Source organism: Dermacentor andersoni, chromosome 10 (assembly GCF_023375885.2).
Source record: "Dermacentor andersoni chromosome 10, qqDerAnde1_hic_scaffold, whole genome shotgun sequence".
NCBI classification, from domain to species: Eukaryota; Metazoa; Arthropoda; class Arachnida; order Ixodida; family Ixodidae; genus Dermacentor; species Dermacentor andersoni.
The window spans coordinates 99,149,655-99,164,138 of NC_092823.1; the positions used below are offsets into that span (position 1 = coordinate 99,149,655).

At 47.8% G+C, this 14,484-nt stretch overlaps 1 protein-coding gene across 2 annotated transcripts in view; it reads right to left on the bottom strand.

Moving 5' to 3' along the window:
- Positions 1-14,484, bottom strand: part of Ino80 (chromatin-remodeling ATPase INO80) — an 87,948-nt gene that overhangs the window by 20,055 nt on the left and 53,409 nt on the right. For both annotated transcript variants that reach the window (XM_050191748.2, XM_050191746.3), the window contains exons 30-33: positions 13,238-13,326; positions 11,060-11,218; positions 9,578-9,689; positions 7,865-8,083 (exon numbers count right to left, since the gene is read on the bottom strand). In XM_050191748.2, the coding sequence (XP_050047705.1) occupies positions 7,865-8,083; positions 9,578-9,689; positions 11,060-11,218; positions 13,238-13,326 (579 nt within the window). The remainder of the gene's footprint in view (positions 1-7,864; positions 8,084-9,577; positions 9,690-11,059; positions 11,219-13,237; positions 13,327-14,484) is intronic.

A 14,484-nucleotide genomic window follows, 5' to 3' on the forward strand; every position in this document is an offset into this window, starting at 1 on the left:
TATATATAGGAGGCATTATACACATCAGGTATACGTCATAGGCTCCGAAGATACAGCGCAGAGCAGGCCTCCCACCTTAGCGTGATGCGACGCGTGGACATCTGTGAAATATCAAGAGCCACATTAACCGGCACAAAGTCGACAAAATAGCAGTGGTAGCTGGCACTCGCATTTCCAAGATTAGTTTTCGTTCTGTTTTTCTCGATGTCGGATATACTTCGGGCAAGACATCGTGGTTACTACAGAAACCACTGGCCCAGACAGGGCTAGATAGAGAAAGCAGAGAGAGATAGAGAGAGACAAATAAATAAATAAATAAAGACAGAATGAAGGAGAGAGAGAGAGAAAGAGAGATTGTGAAGAGGAAGATGCGCTATATTCTACAACCCTTTAGGGAGCACCGCTCTGCGCCTCGTCGACGGGAGAGGGGAAATAAAGAAAGGAGAGAGAGGGGGAGAGGGAGGGAGGGGGGTTCGAGGCGTGCAGAGAGCCCTTGGCTGATCAGCGCGGTAGCCAAGCGACGCATTTACGAGTTGCACGACAGACCCGCGCACTCCAGGAATGCGAGGAGGTGACCGAAGGCAAAGGAGAACATAAGCTGGCGAAGTGGTGAAGCAGCGAATCCCTATGTACAACCCGGTTCAAGTCACACGCCGAGCGTGCGTAATTAGGTACGCAGTGGTATACACGACTCTCGCAGCTAAGTTGCTTGCTCGCTTACGCTCAAAATTTCGCACAAGGAAAGCGTTTCGCGACGGGCTAAGTTTAACACCACGTTTGCGTGCGCTGCCACTCCCCCCCTCCCTGCCCCGTGCTTCATTCACAATAAGCCCGAAGTATCTGCGTCGTCTGCGGCGACGCCACTCAAAAAAAAAAAAAAAAAGAGGAAGAAGAGGAAGGAAAGAAAAACGAGAAAAAGTTCGTCTTGGCGCAACGCGTAGGTGACGTCATCTGGCTACGGTGACGTCATCTGGTGCTACGGCGAATGCACGGCTTTCCTTCAGGAAGCCAAATACAACACTTCGTCACAGCGTTAAAAATGGCAGTATCTTGTAACGATACACATCGTTTCAATTTTTCACTTGCACCTAATTGCACAAGCATTTTGGCTCTGGCTGTGACAGCAAGTGGGGCACCGGAACAACGTTCTATTGTGAATATTCTTTTCTTATCCGTCGCGCGACATGAACGATCCAGGCGATAGATAACGGCGACGCCCGATTCAATGACGAAGGGTGAACAGAATGAAAAAAGAAAGATAATAATAATCGCGCTTTCAGCCGAAAGGCGAAGCATTGATGGCAAAGTATTGAAGAACTACGCGAAGTAGCGTTCGCAGCTTTACCGGCCGAGTTAAGAGCAGTAAACATTCGCTCACTAATTAAGATTAACGAGCATGGTGTGACACGCGCGCAGGCAAACAGGAACATACGCGACCGCGGACACTCGCCTTCACAACGCTCACGTGACGAAGGGAGCCGGCAGCCGAGAGGCAACGCCTTTGTGCTGCCTCTCGCTTCGCCGCGTCTCCGAAACGTGAGATTACGAGACCTCCGACACCAGGCGTGCGGGAATAAGACAGCGCGCACGGAGCCACCAGCCATCTCGGCTCGCCCTCGGCGTTTGCACCTGCCGCAGGTTACCTCCAAGATACCTCCAAGCCCCTGAAACTTCGTGAAGTAGTGGCACTCTCCTCCTCCGCCTTTACTCCTCCTCGTTTCTCTCTTTTACGCTCCCTCCTCGACCGTGGCGCCGCCTACATTGTTCGAGCGTAGCAACGGCGCCAACATGCGCTCCTCCTCACCACTCCGTAGACGCTTCTCGAGCAAAAATGGCGCTGATGCACGGCGCGAGGGCCCACGTGATGCTATTAGGCCAATAGCGACGCGGCGGCGGCCTCGGTCAGAGCGCGCGACGAGGAGGCTCCATTCTTCAAATCGTGGCACTGCTTTACGAAGTTTAAGGGGCTTTACCTCCAAGTCACCCGCAGCCCCGGCCGGGATACAGGAGGAGACGCGCTCCGCCCCCACCCCCGAGCGCTCGCTCGATCACGTGACCTTCAAAATTTGGGCACGCGGGAACACGGCGCGCGTCAAGCCAACTTCCTCGGCTGACCCTCGCGCCCACAGCACTCGGCGTGCGGGCGCCATGTTGTTCCACTTGGGACTTTCGGGGAACATCACGGCGACGCCGACGGAGAAAATTCGCCTGGAAGGTCTATATAATTGCTTACGTAATAAAGCTAAATTAAGGTGGACTGTTACAAAATGCAGTGCCTGGGCCCGATTATCAAGCCACGCCACACATGCGACCCTGATCAAAGGACCGGGGGTTCTGCGAGAAAACACTTTCATTGATGCCTTTGCATTTAACCTAGAAATGGAGACTGCAGTTCAGGCTCGGCATTTCAAACATTGCTGTGCATTCAGCAGGTTCAGGTTGTCAGTATGAGTTGCTGAGAAAGGATATTTTTCCACAGAACCCCTGGTTTGTACACCTTTGACTAAGACTGTCACACTGGCTGCGTGTCAGCTACTACGCACAATTAGTTTCCCTACGGAAATCTGCCAGACACAGCATGATCTCCAACCGCAATATGCATGAAAGAAACCTATCTGCGACATCGGGTATGGATTATATCTGAGGGGGAAAACAATTACGCAGATCCAACGCTCATGTTGGAATTTATGTGAAGTGAAGCTTTCCTGAAGTGGTTAATGCAGTGCTAGGAATAAGCCTCTTTCATTACCATGTCTTTGACGTAAGCTAACGTACACGTGCTCCCGTGTACCCATGTTAAGCAATGTGACGAATCTTATAAAGGCCTGTGTTTCTTGATTTTTTCAGATTTATTTTGAATGTACCGGCCACTTCTGGGCCAGTCTCCACATTCTCGGTATATGCCATAGTATGGAAATCAGTCATCATCAACACATGGTTGACCTTGGACGAGACAATATGTACATCCTGCTTCTTGGTCAATACCGTGTTGTGGTTAAGTGCCACAGTGCGGAAAACAGTTGGCATTTTTGTGTAACACCTACTTCTTGGCCAACGCCCATATTGCGTATGTCCCATAGTATGAAGATCATTAACGTAGTGAACCAACATGCAGACATGCTTCTTGGCCAATCTTTCATTGTGGGCGTGTGCCACAGTATGGGAGTTTGGACATAATCATTAACACGTGGCGATCACCACAAAGAGCTAGTTGGTGTGGGTGTTGGAGAGGACTCAGGGCACAGTATGGGAGTGTGGGCATAATCATCAACACGTGGCGATCACCACAAAGAGCTAGTCGGTGTCGGTGTTGGAGAGGACCCAGGGCACAGTATGGGAGTGTGGACATAATCATCAACACGTGGCGATCACCACAAAGAGCTAATCAGTGTCGGTGTTGGAGAGGACCCAGGGCACAGTATGGGAGTGTGGACATAATCATGAACACATGGCGATCACCACAAAGAGCTAGTCGGTGTCGGTGTTGGAAAGGACCCAGGGCACAGTATGGGAGTGTGGACATAATCATCAACACGTGGCGAACACCACAAAGAGCTAGTCGGTGTCGGTGTTGGAGAGGACCCAGGGCACAGTATGGGAGTGTGGACATAATCATCAACACGTGGCGATCCCCACAAAGAGCTAGTCGGTGTCGGTGTTGGAGAGGACCCAGGGCACAGTATGGGAGTGTGGACATAATCATGAACACATGGCGATCACCACAAAGAGCTAGTCGGTGTCGGTGTTGGAAAGGACCCAGGGCACAGTATGGGAGTGTGGACATAATCATCAACACGTGGCGAACACCACAAAGAGCTAGTCGGTGTCGGTGTTGGAGAGGACCCAGGGCACAGTATGGGAGTGTGGACATAATCATCAACACGTGGCGATCCCCACAAAGAGCTAGTCGGTGTCGGTGTTGGAGAGCACCCAGGGCACTCGAGCACATTTAGTAGGCATACACCAAAGACGGTTCTATCCGACAACAGCACACTAAACAACACCAAGTCAGTGCAAGTCTGGGTTCGTATAAGCCTTTGCAAAGGTTTTCAAGAGTTTTCAAGGAATTTCTAGTCCTTGACATATTAAAGGATTAAAGCACCGTAACGCCTGGTAGGTTGAAAACAAAACACTTTCTTAAACTAGGAGCAAACAATTTTTTTATTGCACTTGGAACAAGAAAAAAAAGAAAGGTGGTTGCTAAGCTTTTTTCGCATAAACCATCACCAGTCACAAAACAAGCTTAAATGACTCCCTACCACAAGGATGCTGATCAGATTGGATTGGCTTGACTCCTGGCTCGCATAAACCACGAGGTCAGATACACAAATAAAATCTACAAAGCTTAGCCAAAACAAATAAACTTCGATGTTTTTAACGCACTCCGTGGATGGAACTCTTGGGCTTTCAATGCCTTGAAAATGGTTTCATAATCAAAGGTTTTTCAAGGTTTTCAAGGATCGCTAAGAATCCTGCTGATTAAGCATTCTTTCAAAAGCCTACTTTCACTGAGTTTGTGGGAAAACACTGACTGCGACTGGAGAAATAGAAGGCCAAACATCCCTTCGTTGGATTTTGTGCCAAAACCAAAGCTCCGGTTGCCAGTATGACATCACAGATTTCGAAGTGCTTTCCATGATTTGGGCCGTCCTGGCGCAGGAAAGGTTCTTGACGCTTGCTACATTGAGTCTTTTGTTCCATTTAATAAGAAGCAGTCCTTGTTAATAAAAAAATAAATATTGATGATACCAAAGCTGACACAGTCAAAATTTCCACCATCATGGCAAGCTAGAGCGGGATCAAGTTCAGGGTGGCATTGCCACTCGCCTTCGGTAACTGCATGTTTCCTTCAGGCCAGCCCTCATGGAGCGAATATCGAGCACCAAAGCAGTGAACCTTGCCCGGCGGTGAAAGCTGGACGCCAGGCACAGAAAAAGTTGACGCCGCCTGCCAATCTGTCTTGACAGACATTTTCGTCAGGCGAACTTCGCTGTCAGAAGCAGCAAGTGTACGGCAGTGCATGCGAGCCAATCAGGGGGCCACCACTTCGGACCGACTTGCCCGACAGGAATGGCTGCCCCTAACGCAAACCGGTTTGCCCACAGCCCCAACGTTTATGATTCGCCAGACTCACTTCCGCAGTGATGTTTTTCGTGCGGTCGCAGACAGATTCCTGTATTTCACTGTGTGATGTTCTGTCTGTGAGATGGTGCACATCGGAATGGAATGAATGCCAAACAGATCCAAAGGCAGCAAGGACAAGGGCGAAAGAAGCAGTCATTGAAGGCTGCATGACCAGACGACAAAAGGTAGCAATCTTTGATGTGCAGCTTGGGCTTCGGCCAAAGTGAGATGGGCATACTGCTTGCACACAAACAAACAGATACAGTCTTGTTACGAACACTACTCAGCCAACTGTCAAATAAACTACTCAGCTGTGTGCCCAGGCAAGTATATATGGATACTTCTTTTCGATTGCAAATGTAAATACAGCAATCAGCCACAGTTTTGTAAAGAAAGGAGCCTTTAGCAGCGACCGCAGGTTATGCATTTGTTAGACAATTATTTATAATTTGTCAGGAATGGTAACGTAAAGATATCTTGACAACTCAGTATCCCCATGCCCTCTCAAAAAAAAAAAGCATTGCAAAAGTATACTAATTCAATGTGCCTTACAGTGTATCAAAATGTCCGTCACAACATTACTGTCAGAACCAAAGTATTTCATCCACAGTAGCATCCGAGCCTCCCACACGGAATGCTGGGGTAAATTCTCGACTGGTGTCAACTTTCTTTAGCTACATTTTTTTAGAGGAGGAAAAGTGATAAATAGCCAGCCTCTCCACATTCTTTTGAACTAGGCAGCTGAAAGTGAGCAGCAACTCTGGCTTAGCTTAGCTGTACAGATGGCAGTGCTTCCTTTCCCGGCTTTAAGCATAATTTTGCTACTGTAAGAAACTTTTACAAATATTGTTTTCTAGTACAACAGGTACAAATACTTTTCTGATTATTTTCAATAATCTTGACAGTCCCACCTCCTGCCTAGCGACAACTACAGTGGCACAACAACCTTTGCCAATTAACTGTCGTGTGAGGGGCGGTGCAGGGAAAATGCAGCGCACGTCTGGCAAGAATTTCCGACACGCGAACTTTGCCGAGAAAATTTACGCCATGAGGGCCGGCCTTTAGCTTACCGAGCCCCCTGTCATAGTACGAGTGGCTGTTCTCGTGTTGCATAAGCATAATTTACTAATACAGGTTAGCTTAGTGTGGTCCCCTTTAGTGTTCCTTTAAAGGGACACTAAAGGCTGTAGTCTCCCTTTAAGTGGCAGTCTTCCCCAACTCCCCGCAGCCTGCTGCAGTCTTCATTGCCCGCCATTTTTTCGGCATGCCTTGCTCTGTCGGAGCCTTTGGAAGAAGGGAATCCGAACCACACAGCGGCTGGTTTCACATCCATACCTGACAGTGGCATAGGCTCAAATTCTTTTGGCGACTTCTTTATGCCCTTGACTGGGGTAGGGGGCAAGCAGGTGTTGTTGTGTGTCGTTTTATGCCAGGTATCTTCCTACACAAAAATTGTTGTGCCCCTGGCACCTGAACTCGCACCCTATGCTCTTAGTAACAGACTTGGGCGAGACCCAAGGTGTCTACGGAAGATGATGTTCCTCTCCTTGCACCCTTAGTCACCAGATAGCTTTAGCTGAGCACTGCTTCTGGTTCACTCCACTCACATTTCACAGGCTTGTGCGCTGCAGAGTGCTGTGTTCATTTTGCATTTTTGATAAGCATGTCATAGTACATTTCCTAGAGATGTGAGCAGTTAGCAGGCTGCAAGCCAACAAGGAAAACAAGCAGATGAGCTGCCACGCTCTGCTCAACAGTGAAGCGAAATGCTTAGTTTGCTATTCCTCAGTGAGTGCTAACGTTGCATGCATGCGTGCTAGCATTTCTATCGAGCGGCTGTGTGCAAATAGACCTATTTTCACCTCACTCAGTGCATTTGCAGCAGCCCTGTCAGCGACACAATGACAGTAGTCCTCATCCCTTTCCTGCTATGCTTAGGCTCAAGGCAACTGTGTCTAGAATGCCGAGGACAATGCCATTGCAGATTTTATTTGCAGTGAATTCCAGGGGGGACTTCAGGGGTACATCTCCTCAACCTTGCTCCTATTGTAGAATCTTTTCATTCTCACCTTCCTGCCTTTCGATCACGACGGCCAAGCCACGTTCATCCTGGTACAAACCCAACTACGCTTCCGACAATCGTTGCCCTTCAGCCTGTAAAAGTCTACTACTACTGGCATGTTTTGTGGTAGCAGTGGCGTAGTGAATCTCGTCACGAGATCGGTCTATTATCAGGATACACAGATCCGAGTTGAGTGTACTGAAAACACTCGGCTAACACGATCGACAGCAACAGGAGCCTACTTACGCCCACTGCCTGCCCAGGGAGCCCTACCGGCAATCTCCCATTACTGCTACTTTGCATCAGCTGACTCCACCCTACCCCTGCTGAACTTCTAATCTCATCACATGTGATTCACAGCTGCCCTCACTGTTTCTTTTCCTTTGGGAGAGGTGTTACAATATAGACTGCTCGTTATATGCATTACGTCGACTTCCAAACTGCAATACTTTCTGTGAACTTTAAACTAGGGCATCATCCACCCGCATTCGCTCTCCAATGCACACTGACACCCGCCCCGTTCTTAATGCCAAGCCTATCATTTTCCGTTCCACCAGCCTAGCAAAAAAAAAAAAACATCTCACAAAATATTTAAACTAATGCTTTAGCTGGGCTCGTGCCTGCCGAAACGCAGTGACTCGCACACCAGGGAGCAATGGTGTCTCCAAGAGAACTCACTTGTTGACGAGGCTCCATTCCAGGGAACACTGTAGCCATAGGCTGCAAAACCAGCCTGGGCTCCGGCTTGGGCTCCGGCTCGCTCGGCGGCCGCCAGCATGGACCCCCGGCCACGCAGGGCCGCGCCGCCCCTGCGCGTCGACCCTCGGGGCCGACCCCGACTTCGACCTGTGCCTCGGCCCTTTTTGCCGCCCGGAGATGGCGCTCCAGGACTGTCCACTGAGTGAACAGAGAGAATCAAAGGAGAAGAAAATTTTTGAGAAACCAATTCAGGACGTAGCTCATCGCATTCTAGAAGGCTTCCATCAATTCGACTTCAGTTTATTCGATTTTTCAGTTTATTCCATCCTGACCAAAGGTCCTGGCCAGCGCCCATGTGTTTCTATGGATGTAAATTTCTGTTATTTCGATCCTAAAATTGCTCTTTGTCAAATAATTCGAACTTGGCCAGTCAGCACGCAAGTGCCTGACCCCTATGGTGACCCCAATAGCGGCTCCTTTAGTGGCAGCATCTGCGAAGCTTAAGGGACAGCGTATGTGTCGAACTCCCATCATTTCCCATCAAAAAAACCTATTTTCAGCCTGCCCTAGTAAGATTTTCAAGCAATAACCGTAGCTCACAATGTCCGATTACGGTATTTACGAGGTTCTAATGCATGCCTTTCTTTTTTCTTTTTTTTCAGGAAAATTGGGCCGGAAATTACATTCTTGGTGCAATCAAATACAAAACCAAAACCGCTGTCGCGGTGTTTGTATGCTTCATTGCATAACACAGATGCATTGTGGCAGAGCTGACTTTAGGAAACCAGCCACCATTGTGCAACACACATTAAACCCTTGCTTACTTTTCCTGCTAAAAAAAATTGCGTGCACATTATATTTATAGTCTGTTTATGAGCCTTAATATCGTTTGCATGTTAGTTTTTTTACTCTAGACACATAGAAAGTGGACGGACATTTTATCTGCCAAATGAATCGGCATTGTGTTTTGGCCTGCCAGTTAATTCAATCCAATTTCGTCAGTCCTGTCAGGGTTGAATTAACGGAAGACAACTGTACACAGCTATTTTGCCAGGACCGGGCTTTAGCGACGTTATACCCAGGAAAACGTATGCACAAGGAATGCATAAGTGAAGTACTGCTGTACAAAGATGACCACAAAAGTGTAGCATGCCTTAGCGCACTTGGTGCATTTAATGAAAACAGAAAAATTACACGCATTTGCTTTCCTTCGTGCTTGATCACATAATTCAGGGTGGCTGTCTGGGTGAGTTTAGTGGCTTTGCAGATTAGCTGGTGTTGAGCCAAAACAAGACAGCCAAGAAAGCCCCTCGCCTGGGACTTGCCAGAACCCACACTGAAACACGTACTCTTTAGCACAGCCCCTAGTTTTGCAGCAGGAATCACACCAAGACTGTCTTAACATGTGGGCAAATGTGATTAGGTTCTTCCCTTAATTAAGAATTTCGGATGCCTGCGATTGTGTGAAGGGGCAAGATGTGAAGGGGCAACATTATGGCAAATTGAGGTAGTGAGCCGGAAACAGTTTTTTCCGAGCTCGCCAAATGTTACACAGGAAAAGAAAAACAGAACTACACTTTTCTGCGAAATCACAGTGAATAAAATGTGCTCTGGGGCTGAACACCATGCCAGAAAACAGAGAGAAAAAAACAAACTAAGGGGGCGTGAAGCCACAAATCGAGGAAGTCTCACCTGAGGTGTTCAGCGGTGGCACGGGAGTACTCGACGGGCTGCCATCATCCACGATGAGGGGACCGTCGCTGCTGTCGTCATCTTGAGCCACGGCCACGCTGCTCAGCGAACGCTGCACGAGTGGATGGCAGAACTTGCTTTTACAACTACAGGTTAGAATGCTGTATCAGATATGACAAGGGTATCGTTTCAAATCGTCCGCTAAGACTGAGTATTACTCAATTAAAACCAGCAGGACATGACTGGACAGCTATGGCACAGAGACCATTAACAGTTGTTTGCTGCACAAAGAGAGCTGCCAAATTTACTTTATTCTAAAGTGCACATTCTTTTTAAAAGGAAAATGGTTCCGGAATGTGCTCTAAGTAACAAATGAATGTGCAACCGAAAGCACATTCGTGGCATCGGCAATGGCCTACCACTAGAGCAAGTGTCATTGCCACTGTCATTACAAGCTGGTGACCATAAGTTTTTGCTTATGTTGGCAACATGCCGCTTTCATTATGAAACTGCCTCAAAAAGATGAGGTGTTTTACATGCTGAGCTAGCAGCAACAGATTCACGTCACAGGCCTTTGGCGTTCTGGAGACTTGCAAAGTGGTTAATCGGTGCATGGATGACCATTCTCGTTTGCGACCGTTGTGCAGCTGCTCAAGAAATTTAGAATATAAAGTGCAGTAGACCACATGGAAAATGACCTGCAATTCAGAGACTGTGATAAAGAGCAGTCAGACTGGTGACCATGGGCGTTAAGTGTGAGCACGCTTGCACCACGGGTGGGTAAATTCTGTAGGTTTAATCTTATTCCGATTGCAAAAATCAAGGGCATCCTACTTATTCTTCTTATTAAACCAGGTGCATTACATTTTGGTGCACATTATTTTCTTACAATGAACTCATAAGAGCTGGGTCCACATTAAGCAAGGAAAACAAGGTACTGAGGGGCTCTATTTCTTTATTTCTTCCTTATTTTTGTTAGTTACACTCGTTTGTTCCTATGGTAGTGATTAGCAAAAACCTGAGCCCCTCGCATTCCCTTGTTGTGCTTGCTCATTGCACCGCGAGGGCCTCAAATTTGGCAACCTCGATGCCACGAGGAGCACACGAGCGTTTATTGGCCAGTTGTCTGCTCCTAGGATCGCGTGCTAACTATGCGAGACCTGCGGTTCAGGACAATTGCCCTGGCTGACACTCCCAGGACCGGTGCTCTACAAACTTAACTCGAAGAGCACCGCACCCGTAACGCAGGAAATGTGTGTTCGACTGCCGCCTGTGGCAACTTATCTTTCTGTCCACTTCCTTTAAACAAGGTCATTACGTCCCCCTATGCTTTTCTTTCTTCTGGTTTCATTATCTGTTATCTGTATATGCCACTGGAGTGCTATGGCTCAAAGTAAGGCATCAACCCCGATTTGCTGCAAAAAAGGCAGACCTTATATGCAGCACAGATAAGTGGCATGTACATAATATACATGCACCCACCTCGCTGTAGGGACTTGGTGGGACGGAGTCAAGGCTGACGATGGACTCCGAGTCCTGTTGAGAAGGCAGGGTGGGAGGCGGCGTTGACGCCATGGTTACAGCTGGGGGAGCACTTGTCGTCACATTGTGCTCAACCATCTTCCTCTTGCGGGGACCCCGCTGGCGAAGAGGAATACACGAAAAATGTAACAAAAAAAAAGGCGCCAAAACACGTGAATAACTACAGCTCTTGCATCGCCCCCTACAAGTTGACACCCTTCAAAGCTCCCAGGAGCATGGCTCACGTCAGTTGAACCTCGCAATAACGAAATCGACGGGGAATGCGAAAAAATTCGCTTTCGTGAGAATTTCATTGTTGCGAAATGAGACAGTGCAGATAGGTAATGCGTCGCAGAACGAAGCTTTACTGTCAAAATTCCGTTACCCAACTTTAGCAAGCTTTGCTCGAGGATACAGAACCGCACTGCCGACAGTACAGAGTGTGCCGCATGCGTCAATCAGCACTGCTGTGGAGCAGTATTCTCGGTGAATTGCTTTCGGAGACACGATCACTTTTGCGAGACTTTGCATAACTCGACACCGGATGCAGAGCAAGGGCACTCCATGCATGAAGCAACATTTCTCCAGCGCACGCTGTCGCCCGTAGGCGCCAATGCATCCAGTGCCGAATGTGAAATTGATTGTATCTTGTATACCCAAAGGCATAGAGTTTCTCACTATAACACCTAGAGAGAAATCTGGCGCCACCGTCTACGGGAGCATCCTAAGGGGCACTGTGCTGTCATGGGAGTGACGGTGCACGTGTCTAGGAGGCTTTTGTTGGCTGGTGCTGCAAAAGGGTTCGTCTAAAATGTGGATGTGGCTACACAAATAATGCGTTCTTAAAGTAAAATCTTCATAAAAGGTTTTCATTCAAGCATATTACATCTTCCAGCGAAGTTTGCTCACTTACAATGCATAACCAAGCAAAGGAAACCAAGAACAGACGGCAAACTGTTCCAAAGCTAGCAAGAATCTTGTCGTCTGTCCTCAAACTTCAGCGGCCGCTGATACTTTCTGATGTTTCATATAATTGTACCCGCAATAACAAGTTCTCATAGTCTAACAAAACATGTCTTTGTGTAATAATAAAGCTAAAACAGCTTTTTACGCAGTGTTTTAGAGTAAAATGAATAATTGTGACACAAGGAATGGTGCTTGCCAGGCGCATCTTGAAGGTGTCCCGAGAACGATGCCAATCCATAGTCACAATATACCGGCATTCCCATGCATACCACAGCGCAGCAGCGCCAGATTTCCCTCTAGGTAATGTAGTGAGAAACTCTACGCCCGAAGGCAATCAATCGAGATTACGGCCTCTTCGCTCAAATCTACGTCCGGCGCCGAATCCGCACGCAACACCTGTCAGGTGGCACCAAAACCAGCGTTCTTGAAGCATGGGATGCGTATTCCCGGACGATCGCTCAATCACGGCCCGCTGTGTGACACTCCATGCTGCAACCACCATCTCAAGCGTCACAAACAATTCCACGTCGGTGAGACATGGATTTCCTTGTTTTGCTGCATTTTTCTCACCGAGACGCGCATTACGCACTGCACTGGTGTGCAAAAACCGTCGTCACATGTCGATAACATGCGTACCGCTTCAAACAAGCTATCAACAAACAAGAAGGCAACCAATACACGTTTCCAGCGCACGTGACCGCTTCCGGTGCTTGGTTGTTTTTGTCAACAAAAATTGCAGCACCCACACAAGTGTAATGTGGTGGTATTGTGTCCAAGTTTAGTGCAAGGCAATCACATTTGAGCACGTTTTGGAGCCTGCTAGCCTTGCCCGAGTAGGTAATGTGCAGGGTTACGTTCCAGCAAATTTTGTTGACGCGGGATTGTAGTACAGCAACGTTTCGTTGTCGAGAGATGCGAAATGCACCGAATCCTATGGGCGTCACCGGATGAGCATGCCGTTGTTTAGTGCCCGCGCATCACTACTCGGACGAGAAAGCCGCAGATGAGCTGCTAGCGATGCAATTCGTTGCACCTCGGCCACATCAGACTCGTCTGCTTACTGAACTGACGAGCCGCCTCATTGTGCGAATATAGCTCAAGAGTCACAGTCCCTCTTTAGGTCGCTCCTTAGTTTTATTACATAATAATAATTATAAGAGAAGACGGACTGACCTTCTCTCCCTTGTCGCTTCGCCTCTTGCGCTCCTTGGGCTTCTCGACGTTGTCCTCAAGCTGCTTCCGTTCCTCCTGACGCTGTCGGACTGTGCGAAGACACAATAAGAAAAAATCATTGGTAAGTGGTAAGGAGGAGGTGAACAAGTGAATTCAACTGAACAGTTGAACTTACTGCTGAACAACTTGTGTTGGAAACTAAACGAATTCTCCTGTGCGTATGTGGAACCCAGTTGAAATGCCAACAGCAAAGAAGTTTGATTGTCAGGAGTGATTAACAGCATAGTGGAGGGATTCGGATTAATTGTGAACCACCTGGGCTTTTTCAACTGGCACCTACAGTTAAGCACGTCAGTGTTTTTTTCGTTCCACTCCCTATTAGAATGCGGCCGCTGCAGTCGGGAATCGTAACCGCAACCATGTGTTCAGCAGCAGAAAAGTATCCATTAAGCTCCTACTGTGGGTGAAACAAGCTTTCACTTTGGCTAAACTGGTTATAAATGAGCATTACACATTATCAAAGCCATTTTGGCAAAGCTGCAGAGCTGGTAATTGTCTAATTTCCTTATTAAACACCCTGTTAACAACCATTGGCTACCAAATATGATACATGACGCAAAGCCCCCTGTGCCGGTTACTTTTGCTTTGTATGCGTGCTACGCAAAGTTCTGTTGTTGTGCTTGTTATATAATACTCTACAGTAACTAATGCCACAAAAATGTAAATAAGTGTTTTATTTCCAACATAAAGCTACACCTTTCAGTTCAGAAACACAACTGTCACTCACAGCTTAATATTTTTTGCCTGTTGTCGCCTTTTCCCCCTGCTCTTTCAACTGCACACTTTTCGCTGCCACGATGGATATTGTTTGCTGGGATTCGGCAGAACGGCATGTGGAAAACGCGCCCACTGCACTGCTTTGAGGCACATAGGGGCCAAAACAAGTGGCAAGCAAGTGCAAACACTCTACAAACACAGTCGAACCCACTTACAACGATCCCATATGTAACGATCTACCGGTTAGGATGACCACACTTCAGTGCATTTACGATTTTCCGACCCTGCCCGTTGAAACTGCTTCCGGACATAACGAATGTTGTCTAAATCGTTGTACTGTTACAACGAACACTTCGAACCCAGTCACGGTAAAAAGAGAGCACAGGCGACGCACTGGAACACGGAAGCGCAACCAAATTTGGCGCACGGCAGCACATGCCTAACTTTACTACAACCGCGATGATAATATG